General features: G+C 49.3%; 1 protein-coding gene and 1 long non-coding RNA gene across 2 annotated transcripts; one reads left to right on the forward strand and one right to left on the reverse strand.

Annotated features, from left to right (window-relative positions):
* Positions 1-474: 474 nt before the first annotated feature.
* Positions 475-2169, forward strand: LOC120680584. Its single transcript, XR_005677731.1, has 2 exons — positions 475-1662; positions 1750-2169. It is a non-coding gene; the product is annotated as an uncharacterized LOC120680584 (long non-coding RNA).
* Positions 2170-2219: 50 nt separating this feature from the next.
* LOC120680583 (aluminum-activated malate transporter 10-like) lies at positions 2220-4472 on the reverse strand. Its single transcript, XM_039962085.1, has 3 exons — positions 4052-4472; positions 3728-3868; positions 2220-3635 (listed from the first exon to the last, which is right to left on the reverse strand). Exons 1-3 carry the CDS (start codon positions 4410-4412, stop codon positions 2626-2628), a joined length of 1512 nt encoding a protein of 503 aa, XP_039818019.1. The 5' UTR covers positions 4413-4472; the 3' UTR covers positions 2220-2625.
* Positions 4473-19499: the final 15027 nt, after the last annotated feature.

Consider the following 19499-nt stretch of genomic DNA (forward strand, 5'->3'; position numbering starts at 1 on the left):
CGGGGAAAGAAGGATGGTAGTCGAGCTCAAGCATGGATAACCAAGTCGTAAAAGATCCCTTCCCTGCAAAACTATAACTTCCCGAAAGTGTCACCTCGTCCAGCCCACTCCCTCCATCCTAGGATTCAAAATTTGTCCCAAAAGACAAGTCATCTTATCATATTTAGAAAGTGCATGTGAATGTGCATGCAATAATGAAGTAATGCCAAATATGGATAAGTGTTATCTTCTCAGTGTAACCCACAACAAAATCAACCCAGATGCTCTTTTTATACCAGTCTCAGTGCTGAAGTTATGAGAGTGTCATGGTCTTTAATTGCTATGACACATTAGCAGAAATGCTGATTTGGCAAAGAAATTAAGAGGATAGAGAGAACAGCCGGGTCATCATCACGACACGCGAGCAGCGCGCTCCCATTGAGACCCATCTTTGTTTTATCCGGAATCGGTTGCCCCCCCCCCCCCCCCGCTGGAAGCCCCATCCTCCCGCGCTTCGTTCCCGCACGCCGCTATTGGCTCCTCGCCCCAATTCGCGTGCCCAAATCCTCCGCCCTCCGGCCAATCCCTCCTAGCGCCGCTGCCCAAATCCATCGCTGCTCCGGCACCCAAACCCTCTCCTAGCGCCGCTGCCGCTATCCCATGCTGCTCGTGCGCCTGAATCCTACTAGCGTCGCTCCCAGATCCCTGCAACAGCTGCTCCTGCCCCGCTCCCAAATCCCTCCGCCCCAAGCTCCGCCCCCTGGAACATCTGCTCCTGTCGACCGAAAAGATGTCATGGCGGGGGAAGTCGCTTCCGAAGCTTGACGGTGTCACGGCGAAGCGCAGCTGTGGAACATCTTCTTCTTCAACCACCTCAACTCCTTCGGCACCACCACCGCAGACTGATTCGCTGCCACCCCCACCGTCAACTGCTCCATGTTGGTCCAGATATGGAGTTGGCACCGGTCCTGGTTCTTCTTCTTCTTCTGGAAACCAAGGGGCAAATCCATGGTAATCCATCCATTTTTTGATGTTTGTTATTTATGCAAATGTTTGATGCAATGTTCTACTGTGCATTGAGACTGGCTTTATAAAGCAAATGAAACATTAATTCTGCGCGCTGCTTTGTCGCCCTTGGCGCCTCGGGGGAGATAGTGAGGGAAATAGAGAGTCCATTCGTGACAGGGAGTCCGCGGTTGCCGTTGCCGGACAGGAAAGGGAGGTACGGAGGAGAAAGCATGGACCGCGGAGGTTGCAAATGTTGGTTCGTCCCATCGGTCTTATGAAAATATTCGAATCATGATTGATATTTGCGATCCGAATTAGAGGATTTTTATATTTACAATATATCCTAATTCGGATCGCGACTATTAAGTTCCGTTTGAATCCAAGTGTTAATGGATGAAAGTGCTAAACTTTAGCATTAGTATATCTAAATAGGAGTGAATAGGATGGGCTATGTGGTGACTTTGTCAATCTTGAAGATTTGGTAGCTTAGTTTTCGAAAATGTTCATACTAGTAGGGTTTGCGTTCATGTGTTTATAGCGGTGAGTGAGGAGTTTGTGCGCGTTGTGAGTGATTGAGCTGTGTAATTAAAAAAAAAGAGGCACCACGTAACACAGAAGACATACAGATACAGCTGATTGAATAAAGTGATAGACAAGTAGTCCACCATATCAAAGGTGCATATCACTTTGCCTGGTGTTCTAATGTCAGCACAAGCAAGCATACCCTGACCAAACTTTTCGGTTCGTTCCATGTGTTTTCAGGTCTGCGTATGTCAAGTACCTGTCTTTCCCATTGAGGTTGCTCCAGAACCTTTCTGTCTTCAGCTACTTGGCTGAGCACAACGAACTTTAAATCCTTCCTTTTTTGCTGACTGGCGGGAGAGCAATATCAAATTAGCAACCACGACGAGTTCATTCGTCACTGCAGAGTCCCCAGTGCTGGGCATTGCTGTAATGCAGCAAGCAGCATATATGGAAAGCATACCAAGAAAATCTGGTAACCGTTCTTGATCGGCTGCTACCTTCGTGCTCCATCATGGAGTACAAAAATCCCACTTTTTATCCGACTAAAAGAATACCAACTTTCAGTTTCTTTTACATATATATGCACAACATGAAAGAAATGATATGCTGCTGATCTCGAGTCATGATAAACAAAGCAGAAGGTTTATTCTCCATGAACCATGGTGCTATGCTCCTCAACTTCTCCGTGGCAGATAACCAAGGATTCATAACTGGTCCGACAACGCAACTTTTTATTCCCCAATCACCTTCACTTCCTTGATCCAATGATCCCACGAGGTAGGGCTTGTTTGGATAGGCCGGAACAATGAGGGCTCCGGGCTTGTTTGGATAGATCAGGCAATCAGTTCCCTCCTAATTACATATGGTTTGGAGTTACAAATGAAAAGTAACTTGAACTTGAACTCCTCCCAAATCATATGGATTAGAGGGGATTATCATGTTTCCAAGCAAGGCCTTAGAGGATGTTACTGCATTGTCAAACCCACGAGCCTCATGTCCTCATCGGATTGGGCCAGGATGATAATCTGCCAGGCCGGCCGGCTTGAGTCATCTTCGAGTCTCGTCGAATTGATTCTGGTGGTCAGAAGTCAGAGCCTGACTGATCAGGCGCCTTCATCTATCCTCCTGTTCCCTCCCGACGACTATTCCGAGTCCGGGCTGATCACGGGTTGCGTTGCGCCTAGTCGCGGACTCTAAAGGCTTTTCTTCATCTGCTGATGACTTGAAGTTCGCGAGGCTCGCCAGCGTGTTGACGGCGTCCACAATGCCCTCGATCCTGGCGGACACCTCTATCAGCAGCGAGGTGACCGCGAACAGCTGCGCCGCGTCCATGGTCAGCGGCGCCGTAGACGCCGCGGGCTCCGCCGACCCCGCCTCGGCCAGCAGCAGCGTGGACGGGAGCGCCCTCATGTCGGCCTGCAGCTCCTGCACGGCGGCGTTCAGGTCCGCCACGGCGAGGTCGAGGATCTTCGACGTGGTCATCGCGCTGACGGAGGCCGACGCCTCCCTGAGCACCCTGGCGCACAGCGCCGCCACCCGCGTGCACGCGTCGGCGAGGTGCCGCCTGGCGTGCCCGGGCGCCGCCGCCGCCTGGGTCTCCGCCAACCGGACGCAGCCGACCAGGGCCTCCACGCAGTAGGCGCAGTGTCGCATGGCGGCGCCAACGTTCCTGTACTGGCCGTACGGGTGGCGGAAGCCGAACCTGCCGTGCGGGGGCTCCCACCGCGCCAGGTTGGCCTGCGAGTCCTCGAACGCCTTGGAGTTGAGCACGCACCTGTACCCCTCGGCCTTGGAGGACGGCTGCTTGCTGCCGCTAGTCCCCGCGGCGGCAAAGTAGTCCTCGACGCAGGCCTCGACGGCGCCCGCGAGCCTCTCCATGTTGCGCGCGGTGGCGCGGTGCAGCTCCTGGCCGGCCCACACGGGGCAGATGAGCGCGCAGGTGGCGAAGCAGATGGAGACGCCGATGGAGATGGTCCACATTCGCTGCTGCGCCATCGCCGCCACCGCGCCCACGCGGTACCCCGACACCGCCACCAGGCTGTAGGTGAGGATGAATATGGTGACGCCGTAGTCGAACCGCGCCTTCACCGTCGGGATGAAGCGCGAGAAGGTCGCCATCGCCGCTGCAAGTTTAATTTCGCGGTGTGTTAGTCATACTCATACTTCATGCGCGTACATACTCGATCATGGTCGGTTTGGTTTGGTACACACGTACCAAGCAGAAAGACGGAGCCACTGCGGATGAACGGCTCGAACTTGTCGCCGGACTTGCTGGCGATCCAGTGCACGCCAAGCGCGACCACGGCGGCGCTGGCCGTGGCGATGGCTCGGTTCAATCCCTTGTACACGCAGCCACCTGCACACACGCCCATGCATGTAGCCAGTTCGTCAGGCCACAGTACAGTGTATGTTAACCAAGTTTTTCAATTCGAATGCATGTGGCATAATGGCATGCTTGACCAATGATCGTCAAATCCGTGCATGACATGGCATGGCATGGGACGACGACGACGACGACGATGCGACGACTAAAACTCACCGACGGTGTACTCGAAGACGACGACGACCGTCAGTACGGCCCACATGGCCGCGCCGCCGACGCCGTCGTAGAGGGGCCTGGTGTAGTAGAACACGGAGACCAGCGCGAGGGCAAGCCCCACCTTGAGGCCGTGCACCGCCCGCCTGGGGTCGTCGGCGCCGATCGTCCAGACCCGCTCGCCGAGCCCGAGCACCATGTCCCTGAACGCGAGCGCGCGCGAGGCTACCCACGCCGCCCACGTCCGCGCGCCCCGGCTGGCCTCGTGCTCCACCGCCACCGACGCGCCCTCCGGCACCGTCACCCGACACTCCGCCGGGGCACCAGGCCCGTCCTGCGCCCCCTTCACCGTAGCCATTTCCATGTCCTGCGGTCTCACTGAAGAGTGTAGCAACTAGCTAGCAGCCTAGCAATGCAAGAGGATGGAGAGATAGAAGCAAGTGTAGTGGGCTAGTGGCCTGGCGAGCTAGAGCCCTAGCTAGGTTCAGCTGGCTAGGTTGATGCTCTTCTCGCTCCTGCTTTGGCAGTGCGACAATCTATCTGGCCTATATGGCTATATATATAGTGCCATAGGAGAAGCTAGTAGGCCACAGTTGTCTTGTCTCAAGGTAGCGACGGTGCTTTACCGACCTCGCACACACGCCGGGACGTACCGGCGGCTATACGACGGTCCAATATGTTGGCGGAGCGAGGAAGGCATGCTCAACGTACATTCTCGTTTTCTGCCCTTGTTGTCACGCAATAATGTAACTACACCGCGAAAAAAAATATAAAGGTGTTTGGATCCAAGTGCTAAATGACTAAAGGTGCTAAGTTCACTAGCTCATCCAAATAGAAGTGCTAATGGGATGGGCTAAAATTTAGCCAATGCAAAACTCAAAAACTTTAGCAGAAGTATAAGTGCTAATAGATGATGAAGTTTAACACTCAACTTTAACCTATCCAAACAGGGCCATATATAGCCTCGACTTAGTAGCTATATTGTTGAAGGAGTGCCGCTTCATAAAAATTAAAGCCGATTAAGGCTTTGGTAGTGATATCACCTTTAGCAGGAACGCTATCTTGAGGTTGAACTCGGTTCTCGGTAGGCTAACTTATTGTGTGAACTTTATTCATTTGGGTTCGAGTTCTAAACTTATTAGCATATCTAAGGAGAGAGGGGGATCCAATCTTTCTTATCGAGAAGGCTTCTTATTTTCTAAAATGATATAAACAAAGATGTTTCCATTCACGTAGCTTACTAATACATGCATATTTTATCCCCATGGAAGTTTTAGAGGATGAGTCAGAAGATCTTAAAATTGACAAAATAATCATAGACAGTTAGCTATCAATGGTCACACCACCTATCATTAAAATTGTAAACGCGAGCAACCATACCGAGTGACTCGGCAAAGAGTAAAATGCACCACCAGTTCTCAAATTTGGCTCGTAGTGTCATCTAGATTTCCAAACTTTCAAAATGCACATTCAAATCCTCAAACTTACTAATTGTGTCAATAAAGTCCTAATCATCATTTTTAAGTTATGAAGCGGAAGTATTTTTGCTGATGTGGAGCTTACAAGTTGGCCCAAATTTAATTTTTGAATATTTGCACTCAACTCTCATGTTTTTGAAATTTTCTCCACATTTTTGTTTCAAAACTTTGTGTCCTAAATTTTCCAATTTTTCCTCTGAATCTTATCTTTTTATTTATGATTTTTACAAATTTTGTCATGAGTTTCATTTTCATACAATTTTTTATACAAATCTTTTGTATTTGAACATATTTGTACAAGTAAATTCATTATGATTTTTAAAATATATTTTACATACAATTTCATATTTAAATAAATTATACAACTTTCAATTTAGCTTAAGCAAATGTTATTTGGACCTCACTTGATTCTATTAGCAAATTTAAGGATTTGAAATTTGGAATGCACATTTTTAAAGTTGGAGGATCGGGATAATACCTCGAGTCAAGTTTAAGGTCCAGCAGATATTTTACTCCTCGGCAAAACCAGGTGCGCATTGGAGCGACACATAGTGCTCACTCGTAAGCCCATGTCCATATATGGCACTGACATCCCCATACTGTCATACATATATGCATTGTAATGGAACTCACTCATGTTTCACTATACGTCAATCTGCAACGGAGACCATCTTCAAGGGCTCGTGGAAGTGTGAATCCGTGATGCATGTATTCCTGTGGCCATTGTGAGCTCTATCCCTGAATGGGCCAGCTGCTGATAGACAAAAGTGAACAATTAATGGAATGGATTTGGTTAGGTCCCGGACGGATTTCATGAAAAGAGAAGAAAAAAGGCAGAAAATTGGATAGAGGATCGGAGATAAGTTATATTTTTATTAGTGCTGCACAATTAGGGCGCCTCACTTAGATAGGGCTTGTGTGGGAAAACGACCTAAGTGACATGGAAGTGTTAGTGAACGCAAGCGATTAGCTGTGATGAAGACCACTAAAGTCTCTTATGCATGTCGTTGTGGCTCCAAAGCACCTTCCCCCCCCCCCCCCCCCTACAATTAATGTTGGATAAAAGTATACAACAATTGGTGATCTTAATGTTGAGCATAAGTTGGTTAAACTATTTACTCGGGGACCAATAACTTTTTTTTTTCAGAGGGAAGGCTGTAGAGGAGTCTGCGGTGCCACATTGGCTCGAACCTGGATTATTGGGACCAATAATCCGGTGATCCAATATTATTAATTGCTCCTGTGTAGAAGAAGAAATAACTAATTAAATTGACAAACATATTGATAAGTTCTGCTGGAAATGATGTATGTGAACCGAACAAAATGATGAACAAAAAAAAGAGGAAAACCCGGATGTAGCGGCGATCTATGCTGCAACTCTCATTTAGGTCCTGTTTGGGATGGTATCTGCGACGTGGTTTAGCGAGAAAAGCAAAAAAAAAAAAAATCCCGTCAAATAGTTTGCGGTGGACACGCGTTTGACAGCCGTGCTCAATGCGATAAGCGAGCAAATGAACTGGGAGCGGCCAAAACACGAGAAGCGAGGGAGAGCCGCATTCCGCTTATACGCAACCCGCTTTTACAGACCACTGTCCCAAACAGGCCTTTAGAATCCTTAAGAAATGAGTCCATGCATTAGGTTCTCAGATTATCTTAGTTCGGTAAGCGCACAAGCTTTGAATAATTGTGGTTGCTGTATCGTCATTCAATCTAGAGAAAAGGAAGACCCACGCACACTAATCTTTTAGGCGTTAGGCGCACTGACAAAAAACCTTCTTATCACAAGTCATGCCGACAGCTCAGGCGACCTGACACGTGTCATTAGCTCGGGAACTGGACTATGCCTACGTGGAGCAACACAAGTGACGACGTATGGACAAGTCATGTTCCCCATCATTTGCTCTTCGCGTACTCAGTGTCTCATCAGTATATATACATACGTATGTACTCCGCCAGCAAACGGTTAGGACGCATATAGATCGGCTGGAGCTTTACAGTAGTGCCGAAAAATGGTTTAGCTAGCATTCCCCCCCCCCCCCCCCCCCCCTTTTGATGATGTCATGTTTTTGGTAAGCGCACAACACATAGGCTGACACGCTAGCTAGAAAAGGAAAAGAAGCTTTAGCGCACCCAATCATTCTGTCTTGGGGTTGCTTGGCTTCCTTGTTTAAGAATGTTTGTGTAATCAACTTTGAGGGCGTGTTTAGTTCGTGAGATTTTTTGTGTTTGGTTACTGTAGCATTTTATTTTTATTTGGCAATTAGTGTCCAATCATATACAAATTAGGCTCAAAAGATTCATTTCATCATTTCCAGCTAAACTGTGCAATTAGTTATTTTTTAAATTACATTTAATGTTTCATGCATGTGTCCAAAAATTCGATGTGACGGAAAATCTTGAAAATATTTGAGAACAGGGCCTGAACGTAGCAAGTCAGTGTGGGTCGCTTACGTGTCCTGTGTGGTTGGTACAGGGTTTGTCTAAATATGTGACGTTTAGCATGACAAACTTACTAGTTTCTTTTGAACTAATAAGCTTAATTGTTCTAAATGTCATATATTTAAAAATTGACACGCCACGCTATTGATGAGGGATTTACAAACGTGCTTGATCACCCATTGGGATTAGTTGGCCTAATCTGTATTTAGCCAGGGATCTCCCTGGTGCGTTCAGGCTTGACAGAGAAAAAGAAATGTTCGATTCAAAGCACTCCTATAACGAAAAATCTGGGAACAGCACTTTTAATGAGGTTGCACCTCATTTTATTATTAGAAACTTCCTCCAAATCCCAATGGAACGAGGCATCTCCTAGGAATTTGACTAGTTCATTCGTTCGTTCCAAAGCAAGCTCTTGTAGGAAAATTTCCTAAGGATTAGATAGGGGTGTCAATTGGTGACCCTTAGGTGCATCTCAAATCAGTTTTAATTCAAAATTGTGTACTATTTTTTTAAAATTAGATCTCATTTGAAAAATAGTACAAAATTTTAAACTAAAGAAGATTGAAGGTGCACCTAAAGGTCACCAATTAACACCCTAAAGATTAGGATCTTCCCGTAAATTCCTTATTGAGAGGATAATCCTTCGACCCAGATGAGTCTTATTAATTCAGATTCTGAACAATGCATGGGTCCTTTTGGGGGCGGCGGACTGCTCACCACATTTCAAGTGACGTTAGTAAAGATATCTACTCTGAAATAACTATGACTGTATATTTCCCTCCCCTGTTTTACTCCAGACCGTGTTGTTGAGGGTCCTGTACTATCAAATGTCAATAATCTGACTGTCAGGTTGCAAGTGGGGCGGGCCGTGCCGCAAACCCGCTAGGTAAGCCTGCGCCGCCAACCCACTTAACCCACGTCGCAAGCCCGCATATCTAGAGCAGCTCATGCGGCTTTGCCCGCGCTGCCCACCAGCGGCGCCGCGAAGCCCGCCCGCACTCACACCCTCCCTTAGCTTATAGCGGTGACTACTTTGCCGAGTCTAATCCTCTCCCGTCGTTTGCCTAATCCTCTCCCGTCGTTTGCAGCTCTGTGCTCTATCCCAGTCGATTTCCGTTGAGCGACGGCGGCGGAACAGGCAGCAGCAAACGGCAGGCCACACAGCATGCACTCAGACATCGCAGTCTGCACTTGACATCGCAATCAGATTTCCGTTGACGCTTAACTACCCTCGCGTAGACCTGGGCATGGGCCGCCCGACCCGAAGAACCCGGAACCCGCCCGAAAAAAACCCGACCCGACCCGAGGAACACGGCGGGCGGGTCCGGGCCATGATTTCAGCCCGGTGAAAAATTCGGGTCGGGTGCGGGCTGAAAATTAAACCCGCGGGCCGGCCCGATGGCCCGGTCAAAAAGACACATCTGTGATCTGTTATCTTATTTATTTATGCCATTTGCCATTTTATTTTATCACATCTGTGATCTGTGTGAACTATTGTCTGTGGTGCATGTGTTGTACAGTTGTTTTATCAGAATTGTGATGTTCGGATCATGTAATATTTAAATTAGTCATGCCTGTACGATTGTTGCTGCTGGTTTCTGGGATCATGTGGGTGACCGTCGGGTCAGCGGGTCGGCCCGCGGGCCGTCGGGTCGGGCTGCGGGCGGGCTCGGGCCAACATTTTAGGGTTTTCGCCGGGCCACGGGCGGGCTCGGGCCATGAGTTTTTCTACCGGGTTTTTTTCGGCCCGACCCGAACCCGATCCGACCCGAGAAATGTCCAGGTATACCCTCGCGATTGGCAGGAACTCAGGTGCTCACAAGTGGCCATGCGGGTTGCCGCAAAGTCCGCAGAAAACTGACGGACCCCTGTGGACCATCGCTTGAGCCCGCCTAAGCGTTTGCGGGCAGGTGCGGACGCATCACGGGCAGCCGCAACCTGCCCTGCCTGCATGCTGAATCTGACTGAAGCCGGCCGGCGAGAAATAAACACGAGCCTCCTGTGTGGATGTGTCCTGTCTCCTCGTCCATGACAGTGCTTTTGCCACTGAGTGAGAGCAGCACCGTTTTCTGAACGGAATTGTTTCACAGTACCAGAAATTTGGTCGTCAGATCGCCGTCTCGGAGATCTTGCGCTTTTTTTAAAGAGAGGCAGCGGACTGCGACTTCTCCATCGCCTTTTGCTTACGAATTAGAGTATTACCAACCACCAGCAGTAACTTAACTATGGTTGGGGTTGAGCTCTGCAAGCACTTATCGACCTATACACTACATCGCGCGGTGTATCGTGACGTGAACATGAACGCATGGTATTGGCGAGGCCAGCGCCGATCGGCCGGCTCTCAAGCACCCTTCCTATAACCATATCAGGTTATAAAAAGCGGGGGCGCCAGAGCACAGAGCTGCTGTGCAAAGCATCAGTGCGTGGACTGATCACTGACGGGGACTGCGTCTTGTAACAGCTAGCTCTGTCCTGCGCAATCAGAAACAAAGGATGCATTCGACAAAGATGCTGGCTACTCCACTTATCAAGTGGAGAGCAACGTCCGAAAGGCCGTTGGTTATAAGTTTGCAATGTTTCGTCGAGGTGGGCTGTATTGTTCGACGAGGACAAAATGGGTCATATGCGGTGCCTGGCTACATATTGGGCCTATGCTTTGGAACTGGCCCCTTGCTGCCCAACAAACTGGCCGTTCGGGACCGGGACAGAATGGGCTCTGGGTGCATGGCGACAGATTGGGCCGAGGCTTTGGCACTGGGCCTGCCCAACAAACACAGCCCCGTGGCGGTGCCGTGGCCCGTGTGGCTTCTCTCGCTCGATGCTTCTCTCTGATTGGCTTCCTGGCCTCCCTAGAGTTTCCCGAAGCGCGCCTTCGTTCCCAGGGTCCTCTCTTTTTCGCATCGCACCGCGCAGGCTCCAACCAGGGTTAACCGAACCGTCGGTAACCGGTCCGGTTTGACCGGTTACCGGTCAAACCGGTCCGGACCGGTACCGGTTCGGTCCGGTATGAAACCGGTCCAAATTCAAAATTTAAATTTGAATTCAAAAAAATGAAAAATTCCCAAAAAATTCCTAAAAATACTTCAAGGTGCAATGAATCTAATGGTGTCAAATTTTCTCCAAAATTCGTTCATTTAGTATGGTTTTCGGAATTTATAAGTTAAATAAAAAAAGAAAAAGAAAAAAACCGCGGCCCATTAAGGCCCATCGCGCGGCAGAGGTCATTTAACGTCGCGTGTCCCTCAGCCGAAGCCTCACCAGCGCCTCCCTCACCCGCTCCCCCCTCACTGACTCCTGTCCGCCGCCAGAAGTCGCCGCCCGCCGCTCGAGGCCGGTTAGCCGCTCTCAGATCCCGGCTAACCGGTCTCCCTCACCGGTAAGCCGGACCGGTAGCAGATCTACCGGTCCCGTCCGGTTTTCCGCCCGGGGAGGCCGGTTTACCGGTATGGGGAGGCGGTAAACCGCCGATTAGCGTCGGTAAGCCGCGGTCAGGTTAGTTTTTTTTTTCCCTAGGATTTAGGTGTATTTAGATGTTTTGTTTTAGGATTTAGGTGTATGACTTAGGTATATTTAGAATTTAGGGAAGATTTATTTATATTACATGATTTTTTGCACTATGTAGTAGGTTTTAGCTAGATTTAATTTAGGTGTATTAGATGATTTTTGACACTATAACTTAGGTAGGAGTAAGAATATTAGATGATATATTTTTGTTGTGCATGTATGCAGATAGACAATGGCAAGCAGAGATGTTGTGTGGGAACACGGTGAAAATCTTTATCCCGGATGGCGATGTAACTATTGTCGTACGCAGAAAGGAGGAGGTGGTGCGACTAGATTGAAACAACATTTGGCTGGGCGCGGGGCAGAGGTGATCCATTGCAGGAATGTGCCACCTGATGTGCGGGACTTCTTTCAGCGTGAGTTGGATAGGGCAAAGAAGGCAACTGCTGACCGGGCCCGAGAGAGGTTGAGACGGGAGAAGGCTGCAGCAGAGGGAAACTATCCCGGTGATGAAGAAGATGAGGAGGCTCAGGTGCAGCGTGCCATGGATCTATCGAGAGCGGAAGCAGAGTTCCGACGGGGGGTGGAACAGAGAGGAGGTGCATATGAGCGTGGAGGGGGTAGTGGTTCGACGAGGGGGAATGTTATGCAGAGAATGTTTCGAAAGTCCACTTCGCAGAGGGAGAGTCCTGTGGTGGAGGACTATAACTTGGCAGCTGGTGGGAGAAGAGGAATGACACAAACAAGGATTGATACAGGCTCCTGGACGCAGAAGGGTAAGAACGCAAAGGAAGCTATTGGTAAAGCTTGGTCAAAGTTTTTCCATATTGCAGGAGTACCTGGAAGACAGGCTGACAGTCCATACTTTATCAGCGCGGTTAGGGAGACACAGAAGTGGGGTAAGTTTTCTTTCATTGCAATGATACCTATAAACTTACATTTTTGTATCTTATGATTTTCATATGGTTGCAGGTGAAGGTATCGCATCACCCACTGGACGGGATATTGATGGCAAGTACCTTGATCAGAATGAGCAAGACTTGAAGACGAGGTAGTGATGGTGACGGTGATGGTGATGATGGTGACGGTGCTCAGCCTAATGCTGGTGGTGGAGGTAGTGGTGCTGATGATGCTGCTGGTGGTAGTGGTCATGCTCGTGGTGTTCGTTTCACAGGTATATATTGCACATATAAATACACATATATTTCTGACTATTGACTACTAATTATGAAATATGGTTGATTGCAGGGGAAACTCAGTTCACACATGCTACTCAGGACACCGACCATGGAGCACCGCAATCGCAGAGGAGAACAGGTGGACCGACGGACTATGACAGTCCACAGAACTCTTCTTCCTCCTACAGCGATTCGAGGCACTCTTTTCACTATCTCATTCCTGACATCAGCATGCAGCCACCGACGAGATGGGTGTACGAATGGGAAGACCCCCATTTTTACACTATGTTAGTTCAGGAATGGCAGACAACATCGGCGTGGACGGGCCAAACTTGGCAACACTACAAGGCTGAGCTGCTTAGAGTGCGAGGTATCGCTTTGATGTCCACCGCCGAATACCAAACCGCATCTCAAATGGGGGTCTTCCCATTCCTACGTTGAACTTTTCATTTCATGTGTATAAGTGTATGACTCCGTATTTGTATGCACCCTATTACTATTGTATTTGTATGCATAATTATAACTCATTGCTTTGGTAGGGTCATTTACATTAAAATGTGCATAGCTCATGTCGAAATTTCCTTTTATTTCACACCGGGAATCAATTTTTCAAGCGGCGAAAAAATACTCTAAACAACCGGTATACCGGCCAAACCGGCCGGTATACCGGTGTAACCGGTCGGTATACCGCAGTGAGCCGCAACACAAAACCGGCCGGTATACCGGCCAAACCGGCCGGTATACCGGTATACCCGGCCGGTATACCGGTCGGAACCGCCACCACGGTAAAATTTGAATTCAAATTCACATTTGACCGGTTCCGACCGGTAACCGGCCTAACCGGACCGGTAAACCGGTACCGGAGCCCGGCGGTTAGGCCGGTCCGGTCGGGAAATTGAACCCTGGCTCCAACACCGGCTGGACCGACCGGCCGGCACCGGGCGCAGCAGATCCGAAAAAGCAAGCAGCAGATCCCGCATCCAGCGGGTGCCGTGCCGTGAGGGACCGATCTCGAGAGTCCGAGACACACAGCTCGTCAGCTCTACGCTGCGCTCTAGCACGCAGGCCCAAACAACAGCAACAATCCAGCAGACGTGCGTACGAGGCCATCCATCAGCTTGTGATCTGCCAGAGCCGGCCGGAGACCGATCAGCCTGTGCGAGTGTGAGTCTGTGAGATCACGCATGGGCGTGGCTGGCTTTGTCTCTGCCCAGCCTGTTCTCGCGCTAAATATCAATCGCGCGTGATACATGCATGGACGACACGGATCGATGTCCTCACCCGCCGGGCGCCATCAACACCATCGATCAGCGGCGGATGCAGCAGGGGGGCTGGAGCCCCCTAAGTTCCTCTAATTATACGTAAAACACTGTATTAAAAACATCAAATCACCATTAAATTTTCACACAAATCAACATCTCCATTGTTTCAGTCCTCTTGCCTCTCATCCTGCATCCGCCACTACCATCGATCCATCCTGTTTGCAATACAAGTGGTGACCGAGCAGGACTGTAGGGATAGCCATTGACTGGCCGACTGTGCTCTCTAGTCTCTACCTACGGAGGCTAGCTGCCAGTTCAATCGATACATATCGTACGTGGCTAGCCAGTACAGATACATGGTCCCGATCCGACCTGCTGCTTGGTCCAAATCACTATCAGAAAAAGACACATTCGTCCTGCACGTTAGTACCGGGCACACTTGTCCGATACTAAAGGCTAAATTTAGTACCGGACGGTACGCACAGTGCCCTGAGAGCCAAATAGTACCGGCTGGAATCACCACGGGCGTCGAGAAGTAATCATTTAGTACCGGCTCGTGACTCCAGCCGGTACTTAACATCTTGAAAATTTAATACCGGGTAGAGACACCACCCGGTACAAAAGATATCCTATTTGTACCGGGCGGAGCCTTCGTCCGGTATTAACGTGACCACGAACAAAAAAATCTTCTAACAGACCGCGGTGGGCAGCGGCCTTATCTTCTCCCTTTTCCTCTCATCTCTTCACTCTTCTCTCTCAATCCCTTCTCTCCATTCTCGAGAGCAGGACCTCCCCGGCGCGTGGCGCCCCCCGGCCAGCCGCGGCATGGCGCTGGAGGCGCGCGCGGGAGGCGCGGCCCAGCCCCGTCGGCAGACGCGCGCGCGGCGAGGCCGCAGCAGCGGACGCTAGCGCGAGCGGCGCGGCGAGGCCCTGGCGGAGGACGCGCGCGCGGCGAGGCCGCAGCGGCGGACGCGAGCGCGAGCGGCGCGGCCCGTCCCAGGCGGCGGACGCGAGCGCGAGCGGCGCGGCGAGGCCCCGGCGGCGGACGCGAGCGCGAGCGGCATGGCCCGTCCCAGGCGGCGGACGCGCGCGCGGCGAGGCCCCTGCGGCGGACGCGAGCGCGAGCGGCATGGCCCGTCCCAGGCGGCGGACGCGCGCGCGGCGAGGCCGCAGCGGCGGACGAGAGCAGCGCGGCGAGGCCCGGCGGAGGCTTGCGAGCGCGAGCGGAGTGGCCCGGTGTGGCAGTCCCGTAATTAACTCGAAGTTCCAAACTGCAGTTTGTAAATTCAATTTTTCTCCTTCTTCCTGGCCTCAAATGAAAAACTCTTGAATACCAAAGTTGTTCAAAATTTCGAGATCTACAACTTTTGTTTTAGGCACTTTTTCATTTAAAAACTGGTTTGAAAGATAAAAATTGAAACTTGAATATATTTGAAAATGTCGTATACGCTTCGGAAATCAACTTTTTCTCCCATTTTTGTGTAGCAATTTGAAAAACTTTGGACACGAAAGTTGTTCGTCTTTTGAAAACCTACAACTTTGGTTTTGGACAAAAATTCATTTGAGCTATATTTTAGAAATTATTTTTAAAGCACATTTATTTAAAATTTGAAAGATTGTTTAAAACCTCGAATTCTATGATTCATTTGACCTGTCATTTTATGTACAAAAATTCGTATACACATAAACACACATACATACACATAAATATTCATACATACACACATATTATTTTCCAAAAGAAAAACATAATTTGAGTTTTTCTTGTTTATTAAGTATGAAATCATATTTAATATTCCTTGCTTAGCATCTTAAAAATCTGGGATGTCACACCCGGCCTAGCGGAGGCTCGCGGGCGGCGCAGCCAGGCCGCGGCGGCGGAGGCACGTCGGCGGGCGCGGCCTGCAGCGGCGGCGGAAGCCCCGGCGCCGGCGGCTCCCAGCAGGCCCATCATTTTTTTTTCATTCTCAGAATGTTGAATATTTTCTTTGGTGATATGGTGTTGTATACTTTTTTTATAATTATAGATCTTCATAATTTTGGTTTGAATATTGTAATTTAAGTGAAGCTTTTTCAGCTCCTCATCCATTTCTTTTGCTCTCAATTTTCTTGCCACTGCTTATGTCTTATTCGCTGTTCTTGAAGAACAAAGGTTTGTTCTTGTTCTTGAAGAACAGAGAAAAAGATGGAGCACGATGGTAGAAAGAAAACAGGAGAGAGAAAGAGATGAGGCGCTGGAGAAGCAATTTAATTTTTTTTCGTGAAATTTTTTTAGTACCGGCTCGTGTTTTTGACCGGTACTAAATATGTCATTTAGTACCGGTCACACCGACCGGTACTAAATGTCAGTACATTTAGTACCGATCGGATGGTACCGGGCAGGGAACCGATACTAATCAAGGGTTCCCGCCCGGTACTAATGGCTACTTTTCTAGCAGTGAATGCAAGCCCAGCGACGATCGGGATCAACGGATCATGCATCCCGCCGATCCCTTTCGCCCTCGAACTGATATAGCCGGCCTTATCATTGTGTCAGTCAGACACAGGCTGATCTATCGATGCGATGGAGATCTATGGAGCCGACATGTTTGAACGACTACGAGTTATCACAGGCACCACACTAGCTAGCTAGCTAGCTTGGATCGACGTGAGCAGCACGGCACAGGGACATGCACTAGCGCCGGTCGTCGTTCGTGTGTGTGCCTGCAAGGAGCCGGCGGTCGACGTGTCTAGCTAGCTTGGAGCTGCCCATCGACCGGCGACCGGCGACCGGCGACGGCTGCAAGCCCAATCGCTGTACATGCTCCTCCCGCACGGCTACACCACTGGTAGTGCTACTAGCTCTGAATTGATCGGTCGATCACCATTTCACCATCCAAAAGGCGGCGGCGGCGGCGGCGTCAGACACCGGAGTCGGATCGAAGGATCGGAGATATTCCGGTGAGCCAGACGAATATTATTCAACTGTATTATTGGCCTGTACGACTCGGCCATCAAGATCAGTTTGTTGTTGCCTGTCGGCATGATGAGCAATCCATTCCAGTGTGATGTCACGATTCTATCACGCCTGACGATCGAATTGGCACCAGCAGGAATGCAAGCATATGCCGGCCTTGATCTCGCTAGCGTTTGTGAAAGCTGGATCTTCAGTAGTGATCATATCAAAGATTGGATTAGTAGATAGGCACTTGTACTAGCTAATGGTGCGCGACTATCATCACTCGGAATACTACTTATATCATGCGATTATTGTTATATCCAATCAAGCATGTGTGATTCATCGAAGGGCCGGGATGGATGGCATGCAGCGGCAGACTGGCAGTGTGGCACGTATATACAATACGCGAGTGGACCGGGCAACAAATTCGTTCATTGCTACTTGTTTGTGCAGGTGCCAGTGTGCCGCTGCCACCAAAGTAGTCGCAGCGATGACTTTCTAGGTGGCAGCAGCTAGAGATAGGGCAAACTAAGCTGCAGCTGTCGATTGCCTAATGCCTAGGGTTAGGGTGTGTCCTGAAATTGCAGTATTCTTTTTTTTCCCCCTTTCACCAGTCACCACTTTGTCAGCTGCGAAATCATCTTGCTTTCAGTATCCACCCCCAGCAGCACATGGGAGTCATGGTGATGCACTTGCTGTGAGGGAAGAATGATCAACCGGGAAAGGGTTTTGGCTGTGATTGGGGACATTGACCTTGCCTGGGAATACTAGGAAAGCTTCCATGAGACAAAATTATAGGCCTAGATCTAGCTTGCGGTTAGTGCCAAAAATGATGGGGGAAATGTGTGCTTGGTCCAGGGTGGTTGACTGATCAGTACTAGCTACCCATATACAGAGTTGGTTAGCAGCTACAATTAATCTCCACCATGGGAAAATTGAACTTTTATGAGGTCATCGCAACCCTTATCACTTGCATTTGCACAGCACATATATATACTCTGATCAAATGTGAAAATAAGTTTAAATTCCGTTGGGGAAAAAGTGAAAAGTTCTGTTTACGTAAATAATGTCACCGTCGTCCACTCGTCGTCCTCTTGTCCTAATCTTCTCCAAGTTCTCATCCCTGTTTTGCCATTACCGATGGGCAGCAAGAGTTAGTGGGCCTGTAGCTAGGCTATAGCTAGGGGCAACGGGGCATGTGGATCGATGACACGTCAAGAGTGACCACCATCTATCAGCAAGTGGTAGACATCCCCTGCAAAAGGGTGAAGGAAACCCTAGAAATATTCCTTTGGTAGGCTCTCAACCATATAGGTGACCACACATGATTGGTTTAGCAGCACCACTTTCACATGATGGCCCTCTGGCCTCTCCTCTTGTTTGGTTGTGGCTGATTGCTGGTGCTGATTTGTTATGAGAGAATAGTACTGCTGACTGACTGGTAGCTGATAGTTGATGCTGATTTATTATGAGAGAACAGTACTACTGTCTGGTTGGCTGACAAACCAAGTGAACACAGCGTAGCCATCGCTAAACGAAGCACAGCACAGAAAGGCATCGGTGATCGTCGGTCGACTCTCTCCAGCGTCCGTACACCCCATGAGCTCTGGGTTCAGATAGAGAGAGAGAGCTACACACACTTGCACAGTACACACAGAGACAGCTCGATCGATCATGGCCAGCCTTTGGCCTGATCGATGGAATGTCTGGGAATCTCCGCGCACGCATCATGGTCCTTGCATTGGGCTTGCCCTGATGGCGCGGCGATCTTCCCCGGTCAAGATTCCTACAATTGCGTGGGGTCTTGCTCCGTCTCTATCGATCTCTCCACTCCCGGCTGATGGGGCAGTGGGCCTGTGCCGCCACACGGCTGCCATTGCGCTCACACGGCTCACACCACACATGCCCGATGCCCGATGTGCACATGCTTCGGGCCTTCTGGGAGGCTGTAGCGTAGCCGGGATGGTGGGAAGGTTAGGTTAACCCCCAGAGGAAAGGAATTAGAGATCACACTGATCGGAGGGTCATCGATCGGGAAATTAAAGCTGATGATGCGCTCACATGCTTGCACATTGGTGTGCACTCCTGCGCTCCTGAGTTGGAGCTAGGCTAGCTAGCTAGGGTACTTATGCAGAGATATTACTAGGGGATGTTTAATTTGTGAAAAAGTTTGGGTTTAGATACTGTAGTACGTTTCATTATTATTTGGCAATTAATGTCCAATTATGAATTAATTAACATCATTAGATTCATCTCATATGAATCAGTTGGTCTGTGTAATTAGTTATTTTTTCCAACTGTATTTAATGCTCCATGCGTGTTTTCGAAAACTTGATGTGACGGGTACTGTGCAAAAAAAGTTTGGGAACTAAACGCTGCCTAGATCTCTGACAACTCCTTTTTTTTTGAAAAGCCTGACAAGTCATGTATACTTGTTTGGTTTATCTGTAGTTCCTAGCACAATTTTTTTTGCATTTCTGGAGTACTAAATGAAATTTAATTGTAAAACCTTTTCACAGATGAGTGTAACTTTTTGCGACGAATTTAAGGACGGTAATTAATCGATGATTGACTACAATAATGCTACGGTAATCACCCTCTAATTGTGCGATCAAATGTCTCATTAGCTTCGTCTCGCGAAATAGCGTAGGG

This window comes from Panicum virgatum, chromosome 7N (genome assembly GCF_016808335.1).
Source record: "Panicum virgatum strain AP13 chromosome 7N, P.virgatum_v5, whole genome shotgun sequence".
In the NCBI taxonomy this organism is placed as follows: domain Eukaryota; kingdom Viridiplantae; phylum Streptophyta; class Magnoliopsida; order Poales; family Poaceae; genus Panicum; species Panicum virgatum.

Bases quoted from the DNA above. Each gene is read 5' to 3' on its own strand.
- LOC120680583 (XM_039962085.1), bottom strand. From the start codon at position 4,412: ATGGAAATGGCTACGGTGAAGGGGGCGCAGGACGGGCCTGGTGCCCCG. The intron at 3,869-4,051 runs GTGAGTTTTAGT...GCGTGTGTGCAG, and splicing joins CGTCTTCGAGTACACCGTCG to GTGGCTGCGTGTACAAGGGA. The intron at 3,636-3,727 runs GTACGTGTGTAC...TTAAACTTGCAG, and splicing joins TGGCTCCGTCTTTCTGCTTG to CGGCGATGGCGACCTTCTCG.